Consider the following 22,623-nt stretch of genomic DNA (forward strand, 5'->3'; position numbering starts at 1 on the left):
TTAGCTCTAAAGGCGGCACTACAGACCCTGGTTCGATTCCAGGTTGTATCACAACCGGCCGTGATTGGGAGTCCCATAGAGTGGCGCACAATTGGCCCAGTGTCGTCCTGGTTAGGGTTTTCCCCGGGGTAGGCTGTCATTGTAAATAAGAATTTATTCTTAACTGACTTGCCTAATTAAATAAAGGTTAAATAAAAAAAAATATATTTATATCCGCCTCAGTCTGCTTTAGCGAAGTCTTCAACAGTTGGGCAACCCTTCTGAAGCCTTCCAGGCCCAAGCCAGTCCTCCCAGAGCACGGCTGGACAAACCAGTCCTTATTCCCACACCCTGCTCAGGTCCAATCTGTGGGTGATCTCCTGTGGGCTTGCTGAGGTCCTGCTAAATGGTCAGCACCACCAGAGGAATGCTCTTTAGACTCCCACTCCTCAGCACCTGTTGGGTGAAAAGATCAGTATACACATTATTATACCCAATAACTACATGGCCCAATATGACAAGAAAGAGAACTGGATATGACCTGTAATTTATTTACATTCATGCATCAGGATTTGGCTGAATTGTATAAAAAAGTTTTACTATGAATAAAAAAGTATTACCTGATGGAGCCCTTTGCCTCCTCCAGACGCCTGCGGTCCCAGCTGTCCACCACAAACACCAGGACCTCCGTGCCCAGGCAGTGGTGCTTCCGGTGGGACCTCATCCTCTGCTGGCCTACCACGTCCCACATGGCCAACCCCAGACCCCTTGCTTCCGTCTCCAGCATCTCTACTCGCTGTACTTGAGCGCGTAGAGCAGGGTGGACTTCCCCGAGCCGTCCAGGCCCAGCATCACAACCTGAGCCTGCTGAGCATGCTTAGACCCATGCAGTCCCATGCTCAACCCAAACACAGGCCCTGTTGTCTGGAGAAGAAGGCTGGCTTGTGTTATTGTTGCTGCCTCAGCTCTGTGCAGCAATGCCCTGCCCTGCCTGCAGTTACTTTGTGCTCTGCTCTGTAAGTTCTGGCTGTGATGAATCCCCTCTTATAAAGGCAAGGTGCAAATCTGAATGGCTTATGTACACAGAGGGTTGCAGCAAGACCTCGCCCCCCATTTTAGTAAGATGCCCAAGTCATTACGCAGCTTTCAGCTGGTGATGGTTCAGGTTAGAGTCTCTGTGTCTTCTGTTACTATTGCACCGCTGAGAGTCACCTGCTTCAGACCATCAAACTCAGCAGGAAGTCCTTTTTAGGGCGTAGGGGGAGTCTGTGTTCCTTCTTGAGTGACCTTCTCCTGGAAATGGCATCAGAGTGACAGTTTTAGACCAGTAGGTCATGGGTACTCATCTGGCCTGTATGGTTAATGGGTTACATCATACAGTTACAGTATCTTTGAAGCCACAACATGCCAGACCAGCACTCCGTCACAACAAAACCATTTAGCGAAGTTGGCTGAGGGTGTTGCTTTCAGGCAGCATAGTATGAGAACTTTCATAGCCCCCCATATAAATAGGCTGGTCTATTGTTCAAACATAAAAGTCATGATTAGGATCACCAGTAAAAATCATATAATAAATCATATATATTGTATATCATAGGCTAAGGCTACACCCATTTATCTACACTGAACAAAAATATGAACATGTAAAGTGTTGATCTCATGTTTCATGAGCTGAAATAAAAGTTTCAAGAAATGTTTAATACGCGCAAATAGCTTATTTCAGTCAAATGTTGGCACAAATGTGTTTACATCCCTGTTCGTGAGCATTTTATCCTTTGTCAAGATAATCCATCCACCTGACAAGTGTGGCATATCAAGAAGCTGATTAAATGGCATGATCATTACACAGGTGCACCTTGTGCTAGGAATAAAAGGCCACTCTAAAATGTGCAGTTTTGTCATAGATGAGTGTGCAATTGGCATGCTGACTGCAGGAATGTCTACCAGAGCTTTTGCCAGATAATTGAATGTCCATGTCTCTACCATAGGCCACCTCACAGTACATCCAACTGGCCCCAAGACCGCAGACCACATGTAACCACCCCAGCCCAGGACTTCCAGATCCGGCTTCTTCACCTGCGGGATCGTCAGAGGGGGGAATATTTCTGTCTGTAATAAAGCCCTTTAGTGGAGAAAAACTCACTCTGATTGGCTGGGCCTGGCTCCCCAGTGGGTGGGCCTATGCCCTCCCATTGCTGCACTCCTGCCAAGTCATGGAAAATCAATAGATTAGAGCCTAATTCATTTAAATTGACTGATTTGCTTATGAATTTAGCAAACTCTTGGAAATTGTTGTATGTTGCATTTATATTATTGTTCATTATACATAGTGCAGTTCAAAATGCTGAAAACAGGGCACATAAATTGTCAGATCAAAAAAATGTATTTTAACAGTTTAGATTTATAAAACAAATAATTACAAATGTATAAAATACATAAAGCCCATTATAAATCATTTAAAGTACACCTTAATGTAAAGTGTCACCTGGATTTACCCAGTCAACATCTACCACCATGTATCCCATTTACCGTACAAAATCCAATAAAACAATACCGTACAAAACAAGTGCTGGTGACAAACCAACAGGTGGCATGATCAGGCTTCTTTAGGCTACTCACCAGCACTATTAAGCATGGTCATTGAAATACTGTATTTGCAGATCTCTCAAAATCAACAGTTTTTTCTCCCATGAATGAAGACAAAAGACAATTATGATCATTAATCCTTTTATTGTTATTATCCATTTGATTTTCTTAAAATTCACAGATTTATTTTTTACAGTTTCTTAAATTCAACAAAAACAAATACAAAGTCCACAAACATTCTGTAACATACATTATTTTGGAAGAATGTACAACTGAAAAAGCACATAAAAACATACTAGTCTAGTACATACTGCTTTTGTTAATCTACCAAAGAGTTGGTGCATTGCTTTCTTCATTGCAGATGTGGAGGGGGAGGATAACATGGGAACAGCATGTACATTCATGTTACACTTCCTTGTCTCATGGAGACATCTGTGATGGTATTATATACGTGACATATGATATCTACATGCGATGTGAATGGCATGTCAAACGTTAAATTAGAAACCAAGGAGTTCGTTTTGGCAACAAATGAGGAAATGTGTATTTTAAAAAATAAGGCAACAAGTACATATTTCATTCAAAGGCTTCATATTACGTTGAGTCCGTCAGTTGACAGAAAAACTTAAGTTAACTGTACAATATGACAGGGTCTTTTTATTGTGTACTCTCCCACCCCAGAGAACCCTGATGTAGAGGGAGCATGAGACCATATAACTAAACCCAACTTCAGAAAGACAATCGGCTGCCAATGATAAGAATAAAAGACGTATAGACTATTCAAACAGTACAATGCCATCGCGCCTGTGAAAATGTATTTGTATACTTAATTCAAAAAGACTGACATCACAATAACAGCATGGCGCAAACATTTGTGCAACTTTTGTCAAAGTGCCACTCATTCCTAGATCAGGGTTAACTCTGGGATTAGAGTTATAGAAATGCATTCTGGGCAGAGGGTTATACACAGATTGTTGTTGACAGACAGGCATAAATGATATCATTAGTAGTTTGCATGAATGAGGAAAGGAATATTATATTTAGTACCAATGAACTTCAGAACTTCAAAATACAATTGCAATTATCAGTGCAGCCATTTGGGGAGGGGGGGTACTCAACTGCAGGTCAAAAATCAACATGGAGATCGGGAGCTGACTGGTTTTAAGGTCTATGGAGCCGACAAACAAGACGGAATGTTTAGAATGACAGAACATTAGAAATCAAGGGGGGGACAGTGAATCATCAAACTGAATGTGATTTCTATAAGACTCATTTGATATGATGCAAACACGCATGCAGCAGGATTAGGACTGCAGAGCATGTACGTATCTCCTAATGCCATTTAAATCCAATCAGTCACATTGTCTGTTTAATTGGCCCTCCCCAAAAATAGGCCATGCCAGACAAAACAGAAGAGAACACAGTTAAGTTTGCCAAGTCTTAGCTCTCTTTAAAACATAAACTATTTAGCCCCTCCGGCTAACCAAACAGGTGCCCAGTTACAGGTGCTCTGATGTATGTAAGCACCAATCAGATGAGACATCTGCTGATAAAGGTTCTCTCAGAGATGTACAAATTACTGCTTCGACTTCAAATGATGTCAATATCTCGGTGTACCTCTTATGCAAAACAGTGACTCAGTATAGGGCCTGGAGGATATGACTGCTTAAAAAAACTAAAAACATAAATGACACGTTATGTAGATTGAAGGGGGGGGAAAAAGTTACTGTCGGAGTGAGTGAATTTGTAAGTGTATGTTTTAGTGTTTGCATTATATGGTGGTGAATGGCTAATTTCTGTAAATATCTTCGATACAAACAGTTCTCGCTCCAAAAACTGCGGGCTTGTTTAGTCTTTTCTCTTAAACCTGTGCATATACATACAGTACATATATAATATAGATCTCTCGTTTGGATGCATCAGTAGGTCTACTGCTCTGTGGCCTTGCCACCGGCACCTTTAAACTTGACCACCATGACAGTTATGTTGTCTGGGCACCCACGGTAGAAAGACTGCAGGACGATGCTCTTGGCTCCAAAGTGGGGTTCGTCGAGACGCTCTTTGATGAAGCGTATGGCCTCCTCGTTGCTGAACGCATCCCACAGCCCGTCTGATGCCAGGATCATAAACTCTGGCTGCAGCTTATCTAGGTCAAAGGTCATGATGTCAGGGTCAGGGATGACCACATTCAGGTTCTTCAGAGGGTAGTCGCCCAGCGAGCGAGACATGGCCAGGATGCCCTGAACACGCCACGAACCGTTGAAACTGATGAAGCCACCTGGAGGGGGGAGGATGGGGAGAGAGAGGACAAGAGAGGAGAAACCGATGGCTTTTAGTTACAGTAGATGGGATAAAGAGATAAAATGCATTGTATTCCTAAGCCCATGAGCAGATCCATGAATCTTTATCAACAACAGTATCAAGCCTTTGAGGGTGAAAAAAAAAAATCTATGGATCAACGCACCAACCGTTTCTTCGGTTTAACATCTTTTCACTGACAGAATGGTTTCTATTGGACAGTTCACATACTGAAGTAAAGCAGAACAATAAACAGTACACACAGAGGTCTGCGCAACCCTGCCTGCATGTCTCTGTGTGTTTGTATTCTCTCCCACTGCCAGAGCACCAGATAATTACCCATGAAGAGGAATCAGAGTAACACACTGGATAAAAGGCTTTACTTGGAAGCCATACTCAACAGGAGGGAAACGGGGTTACCCTGAACTTGAACCCTGCATCATAATAGCTATATACATAGCCCTGTCATAATAATGACAGAGCAGATGTAGACAGTCATGGCAGTTGGTGTGAGCTTATGACCACTGACACAGTTATTTAAGTCAGTTATTGGAAACCGCTAGCCAACTAGCTACCCAGTCTGTGTGTAATTTGCTGTCATTACTTATTTGGAGCTCCACTACCCACAGCAACCTGAAGATGGTGAGCTATGGACAGCCATCAATAAGAGTAGTGTCCTACTTGATTTGTTACTCATCTGACTGAAGGCTAAATTAAATCAAAATCACATTCACATAAAGGAGAATATGAAAGTATAAAAATGATAATTACATCACAGCCCAATGGGCTCTGTAGACATTTTTGGGGCTTTCTTGGAGTGCATTCCATTCCTCACTCACTGGCTCCCCCGATCTCATATATACAGTGGGGCAAAAAAGTATTTAGTCAGCCACCAATTGTGCAAAGTTCTCCCACTTAAAAAGATGAGAGAGGCCTGTAATTTTCATCATAGGTACACTTCAACTATGACAGACAAAATGAGAAGAAAAAAAATCCAGAAAATCACATTGTAGGATTTTTAATGAATTTATTTGCAAATTATGGTGGAAAATAAGTATTTGGTCAATAACAAAATTTTATCTCAATACTTTGTTATATACCCTTTGTTGGCAATGACAGAGGTCAAACGTTTTCTGTAAGTCTTCACAAGGTTTTCACACACTGTTGCTGGTATTTTGGCCCATTCTTCCATGCAGATCTCCTCTAGAGCAGTGATATTTTGGGGCTGTTGCTGGGCAACACAGACTTTCAACTCCCTCCAAAGATTTTCTATGGGGTTGAGATCTGGAGACTGGCTAGGCCACTCCAGGACCTTGAAATGCTTCTTACGAAGCCACTCCTTCGTTGCCCGGGCGGTGTGTTTGGGATCATTGTCATGCTGAAAGACCCAGCCACGTTTCATCTTCAATATCCTTGCTGATGGAAGGAGGTTTTCACTCAAAATCTCACAATACATGGCCCCATTCATTCTTTCCTTTACACGGATCAGTCCTGGTCCCTTTGCAGAAAAACAGCCCCAAAGCATGATGTTTCCACCCCCATGCTTCACAGTAGGTATGGTGTTCTTTGGATGCAACTCAGCATTCTTTGTCCTCCAAACACGACGAGTTGAGTTTTTACCAAAATTATTTTGGTTTCATCTGACCATATGGCATTCTCCCAATCTTCTTCTGGATCATCCAAGTGCTCTCTAGCAAACTTCAGACGGGCCTGGACATGTACTGGCTTAAGCAGGGGGACATGTCTGGCACTGCAGGATTTGAGTCCCTGGCGGCGTAGTGTGTTACTGATGGTAGGCTTTGTTACTTTGGTCCCAGCTCTCTGCAAGTTAGACCGTTGGACTAGTAACTGGAAGGTTGCAAGTTCAAATCCCCGAGCTGACAAGGTACAAATCTGTCATTCTGCCCCTGAACAGGCAGTTAACCCACTGTTCCTAGGCCGTCATTGAAAATAAGAATTTGTTCTTAACTGACTTGCCTAGTTAAATAAAGGTAAAATAAATTCACTAGGTCCCCCCATGTGGTTCTGGGATTTTTGCTCACCATTCTTGTGATAATTTTGACCCCACGGGGTGAGATCTTGCATGAAGCCCCAGATCGAGGGAGATTATCAGTGGTCTTGTATGTCTTCCATTTCCTAATAATTGCTCCCACAGTTGATTTCTTCAAACCAAGCTGCTTACCTATTGCAGATTCAGTCTTCCCAGCCTGGTGCAGGTCTACAATTTTGTTTCTGGTGTCCTTTGACAGCTCTTTGGTCTTGACCATAGTGGAGTTTGGAGTGTGCCTGTTTGAGGTTGTGGACAGGTGTCTTTTATACTGATAACAAGTTCAAACAGGTGCCATTAATACAGGTAATGAGTGGAGGACAGAGGAGCCTCAAAGAAGAAGTTACAGGTCTGTGAGAGCCAGAAATCTTGCTTGTTTGTAGGTGACCAAATACTTATTGTCCACCATAATTTGCAAATAAATTCATTAAAAATCCTACAATGTGATTTTCTGGATTTTTTTTCTCATTTTGTCTGTCATAGTTGAAATGTACCTATGATGAAAATTACAGGCCTCTCATCTTTTTAAGTGGGAGAACTTGCACAATTGGTGGCTGACTAAATACTTTTTTGCCCCACTGTATATATAAAAAAATGTAACCTTTATTTAACTAGGCAAGTCAGTTTTGAACAAATTCTTATTTACAATGACGGCCTGGGAACAGTGGGTTAACTGCCTTGTTCAGGGGTAGAACGACAGAGTTTTTACCTTGTCAGCTCGGGGATTCATTCCACCAACCTTTCGATTACTGGCCCATCGCTCTAACCACTAGGCTACCTGTGGTTAGAGCTATAATGAAATCAAGGAAACATTAAGATAATAATCTGATATCAAGGTCGTGCGAATAGTCATGATACTGCTCCTGATTATAATTTTTTAAAATCTTAATTTGGCAGAGACTTGGTTTTTACACCTCAGTATAGCTACAATATAACAGCTGAACCAGGGATAGTTGTGTAGTTTCATCTATAATGTTTTAAGATCAGGGCTAGTGGTGGAGATAACTGATCCTAAACCAGTTATTAAGGCATGTTCTTTTGCTTACCAGCTTTCTTGATCCTCTTGCGTTCTTTGAGCTGGTAGGGCTTGTGATCATGTGACAGGGCGATGGCGTTGCCGTCTTTGTCACAGAGGACTCCGCGCGAGTCGCCAACGTTCGCCACCGTCAACTCTTTATCAGACAGCAGGGCCACCAGACATGTGGTACCTGAGAGAGGCAGGATAGAAGAGGAGAAAAATAATACTTCCATGTTGGTCTAGAATAGAACTTGAACATCCTATTGTCAAAGACTGCCAAAGACACACTATAACTTCTGGAACTTCTGGAACTTCCGGCGCCGACAGAGATGGCCGCCTCGCTTCGCGTTCCTAGGAAACTATGCAGTTTTTTGTTTTTTTACGTGTTATTTCTTACACTAGTACCCCAGGTCATCTTAGGTTTCTTTACATACAGCCGACAAGAACTACTGAATATAAGATCAGCGTCAACTCACCATCAGTACGACCAAGAATATGTTTTTCGCGATGCGGATCCTGAGTTCTGCCTTACAACCAGTGTAACCGAGTGGATCACATGCAGCGACCAAAAAAAAAAACGACTCAGAAAAAGAGGGAAACGAAGCGGTCTTCTGGTCAGACTCCGGAGACGGGCACATCGTGCACCACTCCCCAGCATTCTTCTTGCCAATGTCCAGTCTCTTGACAACAAGGTTGATGAAATCCGAGCAAGGGTAGCATTCCAGAGGGACATCAGAGACTGTAACGTTCTCTGCTTCACGGAAACATGGCTCACTGGAGAGACGCAATCCGAAGCGGTGCAGCCAGCGGGTTTCTCCACGCATCGCGCCGACAGAAACAAACATCTCTCTGGTAAGAAGACGGGCGGGGGCGTATGCCTTATGGCCAACGTGACATGGTGTGATGAAGGAAACATACAGGAACTCAAATCCTTCTGTTCACCTGATTTAGAATTCCTCACAATCAAATGTAGACCGCATTTCTACCAAGAGAATTCTCTTCGATTATAATCACAGCCGTATATATCCCCCAAGCAGACACATCGATGGCTCTGAACGAACTTTATTTAACTCTCTGCAAACTGGAAACGATTTATCCGGAGGCTGCATTCATTGTAGCTGGGGATTTTAACAAGGCTAATCTGAAAACAAGACTCCCTAAATTTTATCAGCATATTGATTGCGCAACCAGGGGTGGAAAGACCCTGGATCATTGTTACTCTAACTTCCGCGACGCATATAAGGCCCTGCCCCGCCCCCTTTCGGAAAAGCTGACCACGGCTCCATTTTGTTGATCCCTGCCTACAGACAGAAACTAAAACAAGAAGCTCCCACGCTGAGGTCTGTCCAACGCTGGTCCGACCAAGCTGACTCCACACTCCAAGACTGCTTCCATCACGTGGACTGGGAGATGTTTGATTGCGTCAGACAACAACATTGACGAATACGCTGATACGGTGTGCGAGTTCATTAGAACGTGCGTTGAAGATGTCGTTCCCATAGCAACGATTAAAACATTCCCTAACCAGAAACCGTGGATTGATGGCAGCATTCGTGTGAAACTGAAGGCACGAACCACTGCTTTTAATCAGGGCAAGGTGTCTGGTAACATGACTGAATACAAACAGTGCAGCTATTCCCTCCGCAAGGCTATCAAACAAGCTAAGCGCCAGTACAGAGACAAAGTAGAATCTCAATTCAACGGCTCAGACACAAGAGGTATGTGGCAGGGTCTACAGTCAATCACGGACTACAGGAAGAAACCCAGCCCAGTCTCGGACCAGGATGTCTTGCTCCCAGGCAGACTAAATAACTTTTTGCCCGCTTTGAGGACAATACAGTGCCACTGACACGGCCTGCAACGGAATCATGCGGTCTCTCCTTCACTGCAGCCGAAGTGAGTAAGACATTTAAACGTGTTAACCCTCGCAAGGCTGCAGGCCCAGACGGCATCCCCAGCCGCGCCCTCAGAGCATGCGCAGACCAGCTGGCCGGTGTGTTTACGGACATATTCAACCAATCCCTATACCAGTCTGCTGTTCCCACATGCTTCAAGAGGGCCACCATTGTTCCTGTTCCCAAGAAAGCTAAGGTAACTGAGCTAAACGACTACCGCCCGTAGCACTCACATCCGTCATCATGAAGTGCTTTGAGAGACTAGTCAAGGACCATATCACCTCCACCCTACCTGACACCCTTGACCCACTCCAATTTGCTTACCGCCCAAATAGGTCCACAGACGATGCAATCTCAACCACACTGCACACTGCCCTAACCCATCTGGACAAGAGGAATACCTATGTGAGAATGCTGTTCATCGACTACAGCTCGGCATTCAACACCATAGTACCCTCCAAGCTCGTCATCAAGCTCGAGACCCTGGGTCTCGACCCCGCCCTGTGCAACTGGGTACTGGACTTCCTGACGGGCCGCCCCCAGGTGGTGAGGGTAGGCAACAACATCTCCTCCCCGCTGATCCTCAACACTGGGGCCCCACAAGGGTGCGTTCTGAGCCCCCTCCTGTACTCCCTGTTCACCCACGACTGCATGGCCATGCACGCTCCAACTCAATCATCAAGTTTGCGGACGACACAACAGTGGTAGGCTTGATTACCAACAACGACGAGACGGCCTACAGGGAGGAGGTGAGGGCCCTCGGAGTGTGGTGTCAGGAAAATAACCTCACACTCAACGTCAACAAAACTAAGGAGATGATTGTGGACTTCAGGAAACAGCAGAGGGAACACCCCCCATCCACATCGATGGAACAGTAGTGGAGAGGGTAGCAAGTTTTAAGTTCCTCGGCATACACATCACAGACAAACTGAATTGGTCCACTCACACAGACAGCATCGTGAGGAAGGCGCAGCAGCGCCTCTTCAACCTCAGGAGGCTGAAGAAATTCGGCTTGTCACCAAAAGCACTCACAAACTTCTACAGATGCACAATCGAGAGCATCCTGGCGGGCTGTATCACCGCCTGGTATGGCAACTGCACCGCCCTCAACCGTAAGGCTCTCCAGAGGGTAGTGAGGTCTGCACAACGCATCACCGGGGGCAAACTACCTGCCCTCCAGGACACCTACACCACCCGATGCTACAGGAAGGCCATAAAGATCATCAAGGACATCAACCACCCGAGCCACTGCCTGTTCACCCCGCTGTCATCCAGAAGGCGAGGTCAGTACAGGTGCATCAAAGCTGGGACCGAGAGACTGAAAAACAGCTTCTATCTCAAGGCCATCAGACTGTTAAACAGCCACCACTAACATTGAGTGGCTACTGCCAACACACTGTCAATGACACTGACTCTACTCCAGCCACTTTAATCATGGGAATTGATGGGAAATTATGTAAATATATCACTAGCCACTTTAAACAATGCTACCTTATATAATGTTACTTACCCTACATTGTTCATCTCATATGCATACGTTGATACTGTACTCTATATCATCGACTGCATCCTTATGTAATACATGTATCACTAGCCACTTTAACTATGCCACTTGGTTTACATACTTATCTCATATGTATATACTGTACTCGATATCATCTACTGTATCTTGCCTATGCTGCTCTGTACCATCACTCATTCATATATCCTTATGTACATATTCTTTATCCCCTTACACTGTGTATAAGACAGTAGTTTTTTTTTTGGAATTGTTAGTTAGATTACTTGCTCGTTATTACTGCATTGTCGGAACTAGAAGCACAAGCATTTCGCTACACTCGCATTAACATCTGCTAACCATGTGTATGTGACAAATAAAATTTGATTTGATTTGATTTGATATAGCAGGGGCGTCAACCTCATTCCAACCAGGTGAGGGAAGTTCCTCTAATCAGTGACCTTAGTTCAACAAACAAAGTATAAGGGAGGAGCGAAAACCCACAGACACTCGGCCCTCCGTGGAATGAGTTTTACACGTGATCTACATAGGTTCTGCTTGTCCTCTTCTACTTGTCTTCTCCCTTTCCCTTCTTTGTTTGGTTTCCCAGTCTCTGGGCTGAGACTGAATCCCATTGTCTGAGATCCAAGGCCCTGCAGTGAGAACAGACCAGTCTGTTTGACCATCTGTCTGTTTGCACACCACACAACTCAGAACATAGGGGGGATGGGGACGTCTGATTGGACCACCCCAAGGAGGAGAGAGGCTTTGGGAATGGCAGAGAGAGTGAATGAGGGGAGGTCCATTTCATTGAATGAACTGAACCTGCCTTTAGTTTCCACCTCGCATGTCCATACTTATGATTGTGATATACTCTGCAGTTTGAGGGCTTAGTGAGGAAATTAAACAGGTCCAGCTCCCTGGTGATGTGTTTTTTCATTCACTTCAATCATTTCGAGGCAAAGATGCACAGAGCCGCCTGAAGCTGACCAAGAAATATAGTGGGAAGAGAGAAAAATGGGGTGAGATGCAGAGAGAGAAATGGTGAATAAAAGGGGAAGGAGAGCGAGAGTGAGGGGAAAATTAGATTACTTCTCAGCAGGACAGTGATTTTATTATTCCCACGTATAGCTTTGAGTGAGGTGAAAATGACAAAACAAACTGACACACACCTTGAAGAAACAAGGGAAGGTAGGAGACAAAAAGTTAGCTATTCTATCTTTTCATCTCTGTGTGTGCCTAATCCTCTCCTGCTCCGGTGTTCAGCTGGCACCTCTGTCCCATGCCGTCCAGCTAATTATTTTTATCAGGTTCCCGTGGTGATGGAGAAAATGGGCTGCACTGCCCTGCAAGCGCACCCTTCCCCAATTAGCTTCACGAGCCGCACAGACACACACCTACCCTTCTCCATTGAAACCATCATCCTAGCACAGACATAGCACTCTCTGATTAGCTAAACTTTACCCTGTGCACATCCACAACTCCAATTAAACCTAGCATATCTACACAGACTGACTTCTCCAAATTAGCCTAGCATACCTTCGCTAGTTCACTTCTTCAATTTGCCAAGGATACCTACACAGGTTGACTTCTCCAATTAGCCTAGCATATCTGCGCTAGTTCACGTCTTCAATTGACCTAACAAACCTAGGCTAGCTCGCTTCTTCAATTAGTTAGGCTCTACCATGTTCCGATCTCTTTTTGCTGAGCATTAGTTATGGCCTGGGCACGTCAACTTCTCCAAATAGTCTACTTTAGTGTGTGCGCATGACTATGTCCATGACATTGTCTACCCACTTAAAAATATATATATAATATGGCTTCCCCATACATCCTCTGAGGCTGCATTTATTGTAGCTGGGGATTTTAACAAGGCTAATCTGAAAACAAGGCTCCCTAAATTTTATCAGCATATCGAATACGCGACTGGTGCTGGGAAAATTCTGGATCATTGTTACTCTAACTTCCGCGACGCATACAAAGCCATCCCTCACCCTCCTTTCGGGCAAATCTGACCACGACTCCATGTTGTTGCTTCCAGCCTATAGACAGAAACTAAAAACAGGAAACGCCCGTGCTCAGATCTGTTCAACGCTGGTCCGACCAATCTGATTCCATCCTTCAAGATTGCTTCGATCACGTAGACTGGGATATGTTCCAGATTGCGTCGAACAACAACATTGATGTACACGCTGATTCAATACGAGTTTATTAGCAAGTGCATCGGTGATGTTGTACTAACAGCGACTATTAAAACCTTCCCCAACCAGAAACCGTGTATTGATGGCAGCATTCGCGCAAAACTGAAAGTGTGAACCACTGTTTTAAAATCAGGGCAAGGCAACCAGGAAACATGACCGAATATAAACAGTGTAGCTATTCCCTCCGCAAGGCAATCATTATAGAGTCAAAGTAGAGTCGCAGTTCAACGGCTCAGACACGAGAGGAATGTGGCAGGGTCTACAGATAAGCAGACAACAAAAAGAAAACCAGCCCCGTTGCGGACCCTGATGTCTTGCTCCAAGACAAACTAAACAACGTCTTCGCTCACTTTGAGGACAAAACAGTGCCACCGACACAGCCCGCTACCAAAACCTGCATACTCTCCTTCACCGCAGCCAACGTGAGTAAAACATTTAAACGTGTTAACCCTCGCAAGGCTGCCGGCCCAGACGGCATCCCTAGCCGCGTCCTCCTGAGCATGCTCAGACCAGCTGGCTGGTGTGTTGACGGACAAAATCAATCCCTATCCCAGTCTGCTGTTCCCACATGCTTCAAGAGGGCCACCATAGTTCCTGTTTCCAAGAAAGCTAAGGTAACTGAGCTAAACAACTATCACCCCGTAGCACTCACTTCCGTCATCATGAAGTGCTTTGCTCTCAAAGGCGATAGTCATTTGCTAATGCTTTGAAACACAAAAGCATTTTTTTCATTTTTTTTAATGTAGTGTAGCTTTACGGTAAGATTATCTTTGGGCTCAATCTTAATCCTTACTGTTGTCCAAACAAAGGAGGGAGTGAAATATGGGAGGATAAATGAACAGAATGGGTCTAGGAGGGACAGTTGTAACCTGTCTGGGAATCAACAGCTCATGAGGGACGGAGGGGTGGGAAAGAGGGAGGGACGGTGGGGTGGGAAAGAGGGAGGGATGTGCGAGAAGAAGGCAGATGGGACTGGATCAGTGGATGGGCTAGTTTAGTTTTTTCCACTAGACTTGGAGGTTGAAGCAGATCACACAATAGAGATTTATATCAGCAGCTGGGGTTGCTCCGGAGTGTAGGAGTTCAAAGGAAGGCGAGTGGTCCCGTGTAGCTCAGTTGGTAGAGCACGGCGCTTGCAATGCCAAGGTTGTGGGTTCGTTTCCCACGGGGGACCAGTATGAAAATGTATGCACTCACTACTGTAAGTTACTCTGGATAAGAGTGTTTGATAAATTACTAAAATGTAAACTAGTTTAACAGCGGTAGTGCCTTCGCTAAGTTGGCACGTACCAGGAGGAGTAACCTTGCCTGGGAGTACCTTCAAAAAAAGTCAACTGCTGCCCCCAGCCCGTGTTTTAACTTACGGTCTCAACACCGGTCCATTCTTCTTTTCCAATCAGGTTGTCACATGACCTCCGGAAGAATGTGACTGACAGCTTGAATGGCCCTTTTATACCAGCCACTCATTCAATTACACACTCATCTGAGTCATGTGAGGTTCTGTGCTGTGAATAAACTACTATAGTGTTCTGTACACTCTACAAGGAACACTCCATCGCTCTCTCCCACACGCACTCTCCACCTCATAATAAAGTTAACATGCAAGGAATTACACTGAACAAAAATATAAACGCAACATGTAAAGTGTTCTTCCCATGTTTCATGAGCTGAAATAAAAGATTACAGAAATGTTCCATACACACAAAAAGCTTTTCTCAAATAAATTAGTTTACATCCCTGTTAGTGAGCATTTCTCCTTTGCCGAGATAATCCATCCACCTGACAGGCGTGGCATATCAAGAAGCTAATTAAACAGCACAATCTGTTGCCAGAGAATTGAATGTTAATTTCTCTACCATAAACTGCCTCCGACGTCGCTTTAGAGAATATGGCAGTATGTCCAACAGGCCTCACAACCGAGGACCATGTGTATGTCATCGTGTGGGCGAGTGGTTTGTCAACATTGTGACAAACCCATGGTGGCGGTGGGGTTATGGTATGGGCAGGCATTAGCTACGGACAATGAACACAATCGCATTTTAGCAAATGTCAATTTGAATGCACAGAAATACTGGGATGATATCCTGAGGCCCAATGTGTGGCCCATTTGTTTTAAGGTATCTGTGACCAACAAATGCATATCTGTATTCCAAGTCATGTAAAAATCTTTGAAATTGTTGCATGTTGCGTTTAGATTTTTGTATATTTGCGTTTATATTTTTGTTATTTAAATATTCCGTAGACACCCTCCCTCTCAATCTCCTACTAGTTTGTTCTCTTCCTCTCTCTCGGACTCTCTCTTTCTCCACCTCCCACTCTGAACATTAAGGTAGAATGTCAGGATCAGGAATGCGTGGAGAGGCAGAGACGTTCCATGTGCTGCATTCCTGAAATCGCAGTGTGTGAAGCGAGTCTTTTACCGCCAGCTTATCATGAATATTTTAGCTCTCTTTTCTCTTCCCTACATTCTGAATAAACCATCAGTGCATCTGTGGTGACAACTTATCTCCCCCACGCTCTCTCCCTCAAGGCTTTCCCTCCCACTGCTCTTTGGTCCTGTGGGTGCTAGATGAGTGTGGGTGGAGGTGAAGATGGATGGAGCTCCATCTCTCACTCCTTCCCTCTCTAGGAGTTCAGGACTACACCCTTCTCCTTTCAGTATCACCTTCTGTCATCTCTTTATCATATCACTGTCTCATCCCTATTTTTGTCCCTTGGTTAACACCCTCTTCTCTCGCTTTCTCCCCCAACCTCACATCTTTTTCTCGCCTTTCCATACACTGGCCCTTTGTCGCTCTGTCCAGCCTTTTGTTCTCTTTTTGTCCTCTTTCCCTTTTATGTAACTCTATACCCTCTCACCCTATATACAGGGCCTTCAGAGATATTCACACCCCTTGACATTTTGTTGTGTTTCAGCCTGAATTTAAATTGATACATTTTCGATTTCTTTTGCCCCTGGCCTACACACACACACACACACACACACACACACACACACACACACACACACACACACACACACACACACACACACACACACACACACACACACACACACACACACACACACAATACCCCATAATGTCAATGTGGAATTATGTTTTTAGACATTTTTACAAATTATTATTTTTTTAAAGGAAAAGCTGAAATGTCTCAAATCAATAAGTATTCGACCCCTTTATGGTAAGTATATATAAGTTCAAGAATACAAATTTGTTTAATAAGTTGCATGGACTTTTTGAATGACTACTTCATCGCTGTACCCCACACATACAGATAATTGTAAGGTCCCTCAGTCAAGCAGTGAATTTTAAAACAGATTCAACCAAAGACCAGGGAGGCTTTCCAATTCTTAGCAAAGAAGGGCACATATTGGTAGATGGGTGTAAAACTGTTTTTTTTATAACAAAACATTGAATATCCCTTTGAGCACGGTGAAGTTATTAATTGCACTTTGGATGTTGTATCAATACACCCAGGCACTACAAACTCAGTTGCCGGTGAGGAAGGAAAACCACTCAGGGGTTTCACCATGAGGGCAATGGTGACTTTAAAACAGTTAAGAGTTGAATGGCTGTGATAGGAGAAAACTGAGGATGGCTCAACAACATTGTAGTTACTCTGCAATACTAACCTAAATAGTGAAAAGAAGGAAGCCTGTACAGAATAAAAATATTCCAAAACATGCATCCTGTTGGCAATAAGGCACTAAAGTAAAACTGCAAAAAATGTGGTAAAGCAATAAACATTGTATTCAAGAAAAAAAGTTGTTTTCGGCAAATCCAATACATGCACATTCCTGGGTACCACTCTCCATATTTTCAAGCATAGTGGTGGCTGCATCATGTTATGGGTATGCTTCTAATCGTTAAGAACTGGAGAGTTATTCAGGATATAAAATAAACAGAATAGAGCTTAGCACAAGCAAAATCTTAGAGGAAAACCTGGTTGTCTGCTTTCCACCAGACACTGGGAGATGAATTCACCTTTCAGCCGCACAATAACCTAAAACACAAGGCCATATCTACACTGGAGTTGCTTACCAAGAAGACAGTGAATGTTCCTGAGTGGCTGAGTTACAGTTGACTTAAATCTGCTTGAAAATCTAGGGCAAGACCTGAAAATAGTTGTCTAGCAATGATCAACAACCAATGACACAGCTTGAAGGATTTTTAAAGAATAAATGGGCAAATATTGCACAATCCAGGTGTAGAAAGCTCTTAGACTTACCTGGAAAGACTCTCAATGTGCTTCTACAATGTATTTAGTCAGGGTTGAGATATTTTCCCCATTTCATTTCTAATAAATTTGCAATAAAAGAAGAAACAACATGTTTTCACTTTGTCATTATGGGGTATTGTGTGTAGATGGGTGAGAAAACAACATCCATTTAATCCATTTTGAATTCAGGCTTTAACAAAATGTAGAATAAGTCAAGGGTATATGAATACTTTCTGAAGGCCCTGTATCTGTCAAGCCCGCCTGAGGAGAGGCAGCGTGGGCACCATCTCGCTCCCTCTTTTCTCTTTGGAATCAGAAGAGATAATTGCTACATGTCTGATGAAGATAAAGCTGTATTTTAATAGCTGAATAAGCAGCACGGCCGGAGCCTGAGCCCACTGTAAACGACCGTGAACAACTCAGAAACTCTATGCAAGACAAAATTTAGGGCTCCTACAAAAACAACAAGAGTAGGAATGGGCAACCCCTAAGGAATGGGATCCTTCCTTAGAAGAGAAACCCATGTCTGCACCTAGCCTACTCCACCCATGTACACAAAAACTAATGCATACACTTACGTGCACGCACGCACACATGCACAAATACACGCACAAACGCACACCCTTGAACCACAGCTATTTATACAGACTTCATTTCCACTAGCTCTCACTGTCAAACACCACAGCTATTTCAACAAACTCTCTGCCCTGTCCCCAAACATACCAGAGCCACCATTTGTGCATTTTTCCCAGCCTACGTGTTAGACAACACTATTTAAGCATGCAGAAATGAGTGCAATCAATCTAAAACAAAGAATTGCGGTCACTGTAGAACACGGATCTCAAGACTGACGAATCCAACTAAAAGTTAAGTCAACTCTACATATTCTAGCCTAGTCATTCTATTTCTGTGCGAAGTTTGTGTGAAATAATTAAAATAATTCCCTTGAATGGTTAAATTCAGGATTAAGGTATAAACTGTTGCTAGATTAGTGGCTAGGGGCAGCTGTCTGCCCACAGAGGTGTGGCTGTGACCTTTAACCCCTGGCTGCCCTGCCCTCTGACCTGCTTCGTTGTAGACGGCTGACAGCTTGTCCAACATGTCCCTGTCCAGAGCCAGGATCTGCTGCTCCAGAATAGAGGGATAGGACAGACCATCGCTGTGCTCCTTTTCATCCTTCTCTTTCTCCTTCTCTCGGTCGTAGCTCAGGAGCTGCTGACGCAACGCCTCAGACAGATGGGCCTTGGCGAAGTCAGCCGCCGCCTGGGAGGAAGAGGGAGGGGAGAGAGGGCTACAGTGAGCTGGCTATACTGAATTCAGAGTTAAGTATGGTGTAAACTGTAAGCCAAGTGATGTTCACAGCTCTGCCTCGCAGCATCAAACTTTTTGTGTGACTACAGTGCATGCGAGCACACACACACACACACACTTGGGGGAGAAGACAGAGGCTACAGTAGCGGTGACCTGGCTGTCCTTCGTTCCTTGCTGAAACCCAGATAAAGCAGGAGATAAAAAGCCAGAGATGAGGGGGAGAAACTACACCACTAGCCAAACTCGCTTCCCCTCCCTCCGCTGTGGAATACAGCTGAGCAAGAGAAACTCAACCCTCCCCTATCCATTTCAGCCAGATGATAACGGCACTGCACACCCTTTTACGGGCAAATATGCAACGCTTCCCGGCAAAAAGATTGGCTCGTTGCTCAACTCCTTTCCTGAAACATGGCCAGAGAGCGAGAGAGAGAGAGAGAGAGAATATTCAAGCCGAGCCAAAAGAGAAAGATGGCAGTGTAAGCTAATGAGGGTTTTTTGGCCTGTTATATTGCCTCGCCATGTTTCCATCCACTAGCCTTGTTTCAGCCATGTTGTGGCCTGGCTGATTATCAAGGGGCTTGGCGTCTGTATATGAGGTCAAGGGCCGCAGACAGTGCCTGAGCCTCATCATTCTGAAACTCGCTTCACTTTCTCTCCCTCACCATCTCTCTGTCTGACTCTCTCCCTCCCTCTGAATGTCCCTTGCTCTCAGTGTCTGACCCCTTCCCCTCTGTCTGCTGTTCCCACAACCCCTCAGTCCTCTGTGTTCTCTTTGGTGCAGAGGCCTCTGGGTAGAATAGCCGCCTAGGCCTCTTTCTCTGGCCTTTCTCGGAGCTGTATGGGGACGTATCTGATGCAGTCTCAGACATTCCTTCCCTCCTGTGGTTACCATAGTGACCGCAGGGATCATAAACAGAGGTCAGAGAGAGAAAGATAAGTCTTTCTGGAGGAACTACATGGGACAGTAATGACCACATGAATAGCTGCTTTGGAACATTGTTATTGTGACTTACGAGGCCTGTCTGGGTTGACAATGGCAATTCATCCTTTCAGACATCCCAAGAGCAGCTGTGAGTGTGTGTGTATATGAGTGAGTGAACACAGCCATTAAAGCTTGGATAAGCAAACAAACAAACAACACAGGGATATGTCTTAGTTATCCTGTTAAGTACCAGAGTGGATGATCAGACACCTGTTAAGAGCTCAGCCTCTGATCCCTGATCTACTCTTACCTGTCCTACTCCCACTGCACCCTCTGACCTGTCCTACTCCCACTGCCTGCACACTGATCAACACCACATGTAGTACACTACTTTAGACCTACTGGGATGTCAACGTGTCTACGATTACCCAGATATGATCAGACGCCTGAAAGGAGAAAGTGGGGTGGTGGGGAAACAGATGAAGGGGCAGCAGTCACGGTTTGGACAGACAGAGTGTGTGTGTGTGACTTATCTGGGCTGTGTTATTTGCTGTGTCCATTGATGGAGAGCAGAAGGGAGGTCTGTGGAGAGAGAAAAATAAAGGGATGACAGAAGTATGGAGAGAGGGACGATGGAGGGATGGAGAGAGGGATGACGGAAGTATGGAGAGAAGGACGACGGAGGGATGGAGAGAGGGATGACGGAGGGATGGAGAGAGGGATGACGGAGGGATGGAGAGAGGGATGACGGAGGGATGGAGAGGGATGACGGAGGGATGGAGAGAGGGATGATGGAAGGATGCTAAAGGAGTGTGTGTGAGAGAGCAGAGTGGTGTTATCTGCTGTGTGGGCACGCACGACTCCAGCAGCTGACAGTTCTGCTGCTGCAGGGACATCTTAATCATTACAGTGACTAACTAGTGTGCGTGCTGACTGGAGGGTTTCAATAGCCACAAACTACATCATTCTACCACACCGTGTGATGGCAGTCGGGTTTCAGGACTACGTATTCTCCAATTATGCTTAACAATCTTTAGTTCCTAATTTACTGCCTAAGTATTTAGTTCCTAACATTCTACATGTCTGTCAGTTAGAATGACATCACTCACCTTGAAAAGAAATGTATACCAAAAACTTGGAAGTCATTAATTAACACAATTGAAAAATTGAATGTTTAATTATTGAAATAGCAAGTTCGACCGAGAAAAATTGTACCAATCTGTTTAAGGCCATGTGGCAAACAATAATGCAGGCACTAGGGATGGGGGGGCATGCGGGACTGGGCAGAGGAGATGTTGTCGTTTGTGTGCGTATGTATATGTTTGTTTTTGAATGTCAAAAAATATATATATATTTTTTTTTAAAGACGCCGTGGACGGCAGTAGCAGAAGGCTCAACAGCCTAGCCTAATGAGCAAAATGACCATGTATTGGTGGACGGCAGTAGCAGAAGGCTCAACAGCCTAATGAGCAAAATGACCATGTATTGGTGGACGGCAGTAGCAGAAGGCTCAACAGCCTAATGAGCAAAATGACCATGTATTGGTGGACGGCAGTAGCAGAAGGCTCAACAGCCTAATGAGCAAAATGACCATGTATTGGTGGACGGCAGTAGCAGAAGGCTCAACAGCCTAATGAGCAAAATGACCATGTATTGGTGGCGGCAGTAGCAGAAGGCTCAACAGCCTAATGAGCAAAATGACCATGTATTGGTGGACGGCAGTAGCAGAAGGCTCAACAGCCTAATGAGCAAAATGACCATGTATTGGTGGACGGCAGTAGCAGAAGGCTCAACAGCCTAGCCTAATGAGCAAAATGACCATGTATTGGTGGACGGCAGTAGCAGAAGGCTCAACAGCCTAATGAGCAAAATGACCATGTATTGGTGGACGGCAGTAGCAGAAGGCAGTACCAAGGCAACAACAACGCAGCAGATCATAGGAGAGAGGCGTCTGTCAGCAAAGAGATGGAAAGGCAGCAAACATGCTCTCCTGATGAGACACACACATTTATCACCTCACACAGGGGAGTATATGCCCAGTGTTCTTCAGCTTTGTTCTACAAGGAGATCCCCCCTCCCTACACACATGAACACACACAGCTCCCCTTAAATATCCAAACACTGAAGACCCCCCCAAATGTACACTTTCCAAATCCCCTCTGCCCCCCATACCATCACCATATTCCTTGCCCAATCCAAATGCATAACCCATCCACACTCATCCAACGATAACAGACAGATCTCTTTACCATAGACATCCATCAGACAGTGAGGTTATTAGATCCAGGGAGAGCTATATACTGTACGTCTCTTCAGGCTGACTGAGGGAGGAAGGGAGAGGGGGACTGAACAGAATGACCGCAAGACAGAGGACTGAACAGCTTCTCTACTGCCAGGTTTAATGATGGATAAGGAAGAGGGAAAGTTATTTTTTCATAAGGAGGGGGGTGGGTCTGTCTGATTTGAACTGCGGTTTCTCCAACAGAGTGAGAAAGGGAGAGGGGGCAGTTAACTAGCATAACTGAAGAACATCATTAAAATACATCCTCCATTTGTGCAAAGAGAGGACGACAGAGCGGGAAGTAGAGGGAGCGAGAGTAGAGAGCGAGAGGAAGGCAGTGGATTAGCTTTGCTGAAGTACATAATT

At 44.6% G+C, this 22,623-nt stretch overlaps 1 protein-coding gene and 1 pseudogene across 1 annotated transcript in view; both read right to left on the reverse strand.

Moving 5' to 3' along the window:
- Positions 1-428: 428 nt before the first annotated feature.
- On the reverse strand, positions 429-977 carry LOC112267401 (annotated as a pseudogene).
- A 1,712-nt stretch (positions 978-2,689) lies between these two features.
- Positions 2,690-22,623, reverse strand: part of LOC112266978 (protein phosphatase 1L-like) — a 59,526-nt gene continuing 39,592 nt past the window's right edge. Inside the window, exons 2-4 of the mRNA XM_042297303.1 lie at positions 18,808-19,006; positions 7,957-8,118; positions 2,690-4,843 (exon numbers count right to left, since the gene is read on the reverse strand). Of these exons, the coding sequence (XP_042153237.1) occupies positions 4,494-4,843; positions 7,957-8,118; positions 18,808-19,006 (711 nt within the window). The 3' untranslated portion in view covers positions 2,690-4,493. The remainder of the gene's footprint in view (positions 4,844-7,956; positions 8,119-18,807; positions 19,007-22,623) is intronic.

Source organism: Oncorhynchus tshawytscha, linkage group LG14 (assembly GCF_018296145.1).
Source record: "Oncorhynchus tshawytscha isolate Ot180627B linkage group LG14, Otsh_v2.0, whole genome shotgun sequence".
Lineage (NCBI taxonomy): Eukaryota > Metazoa > Chordata > Actinopteri > Salmoniformes > Salmonidae > Oncorhynchus > Oncorhynchus tshawytscha.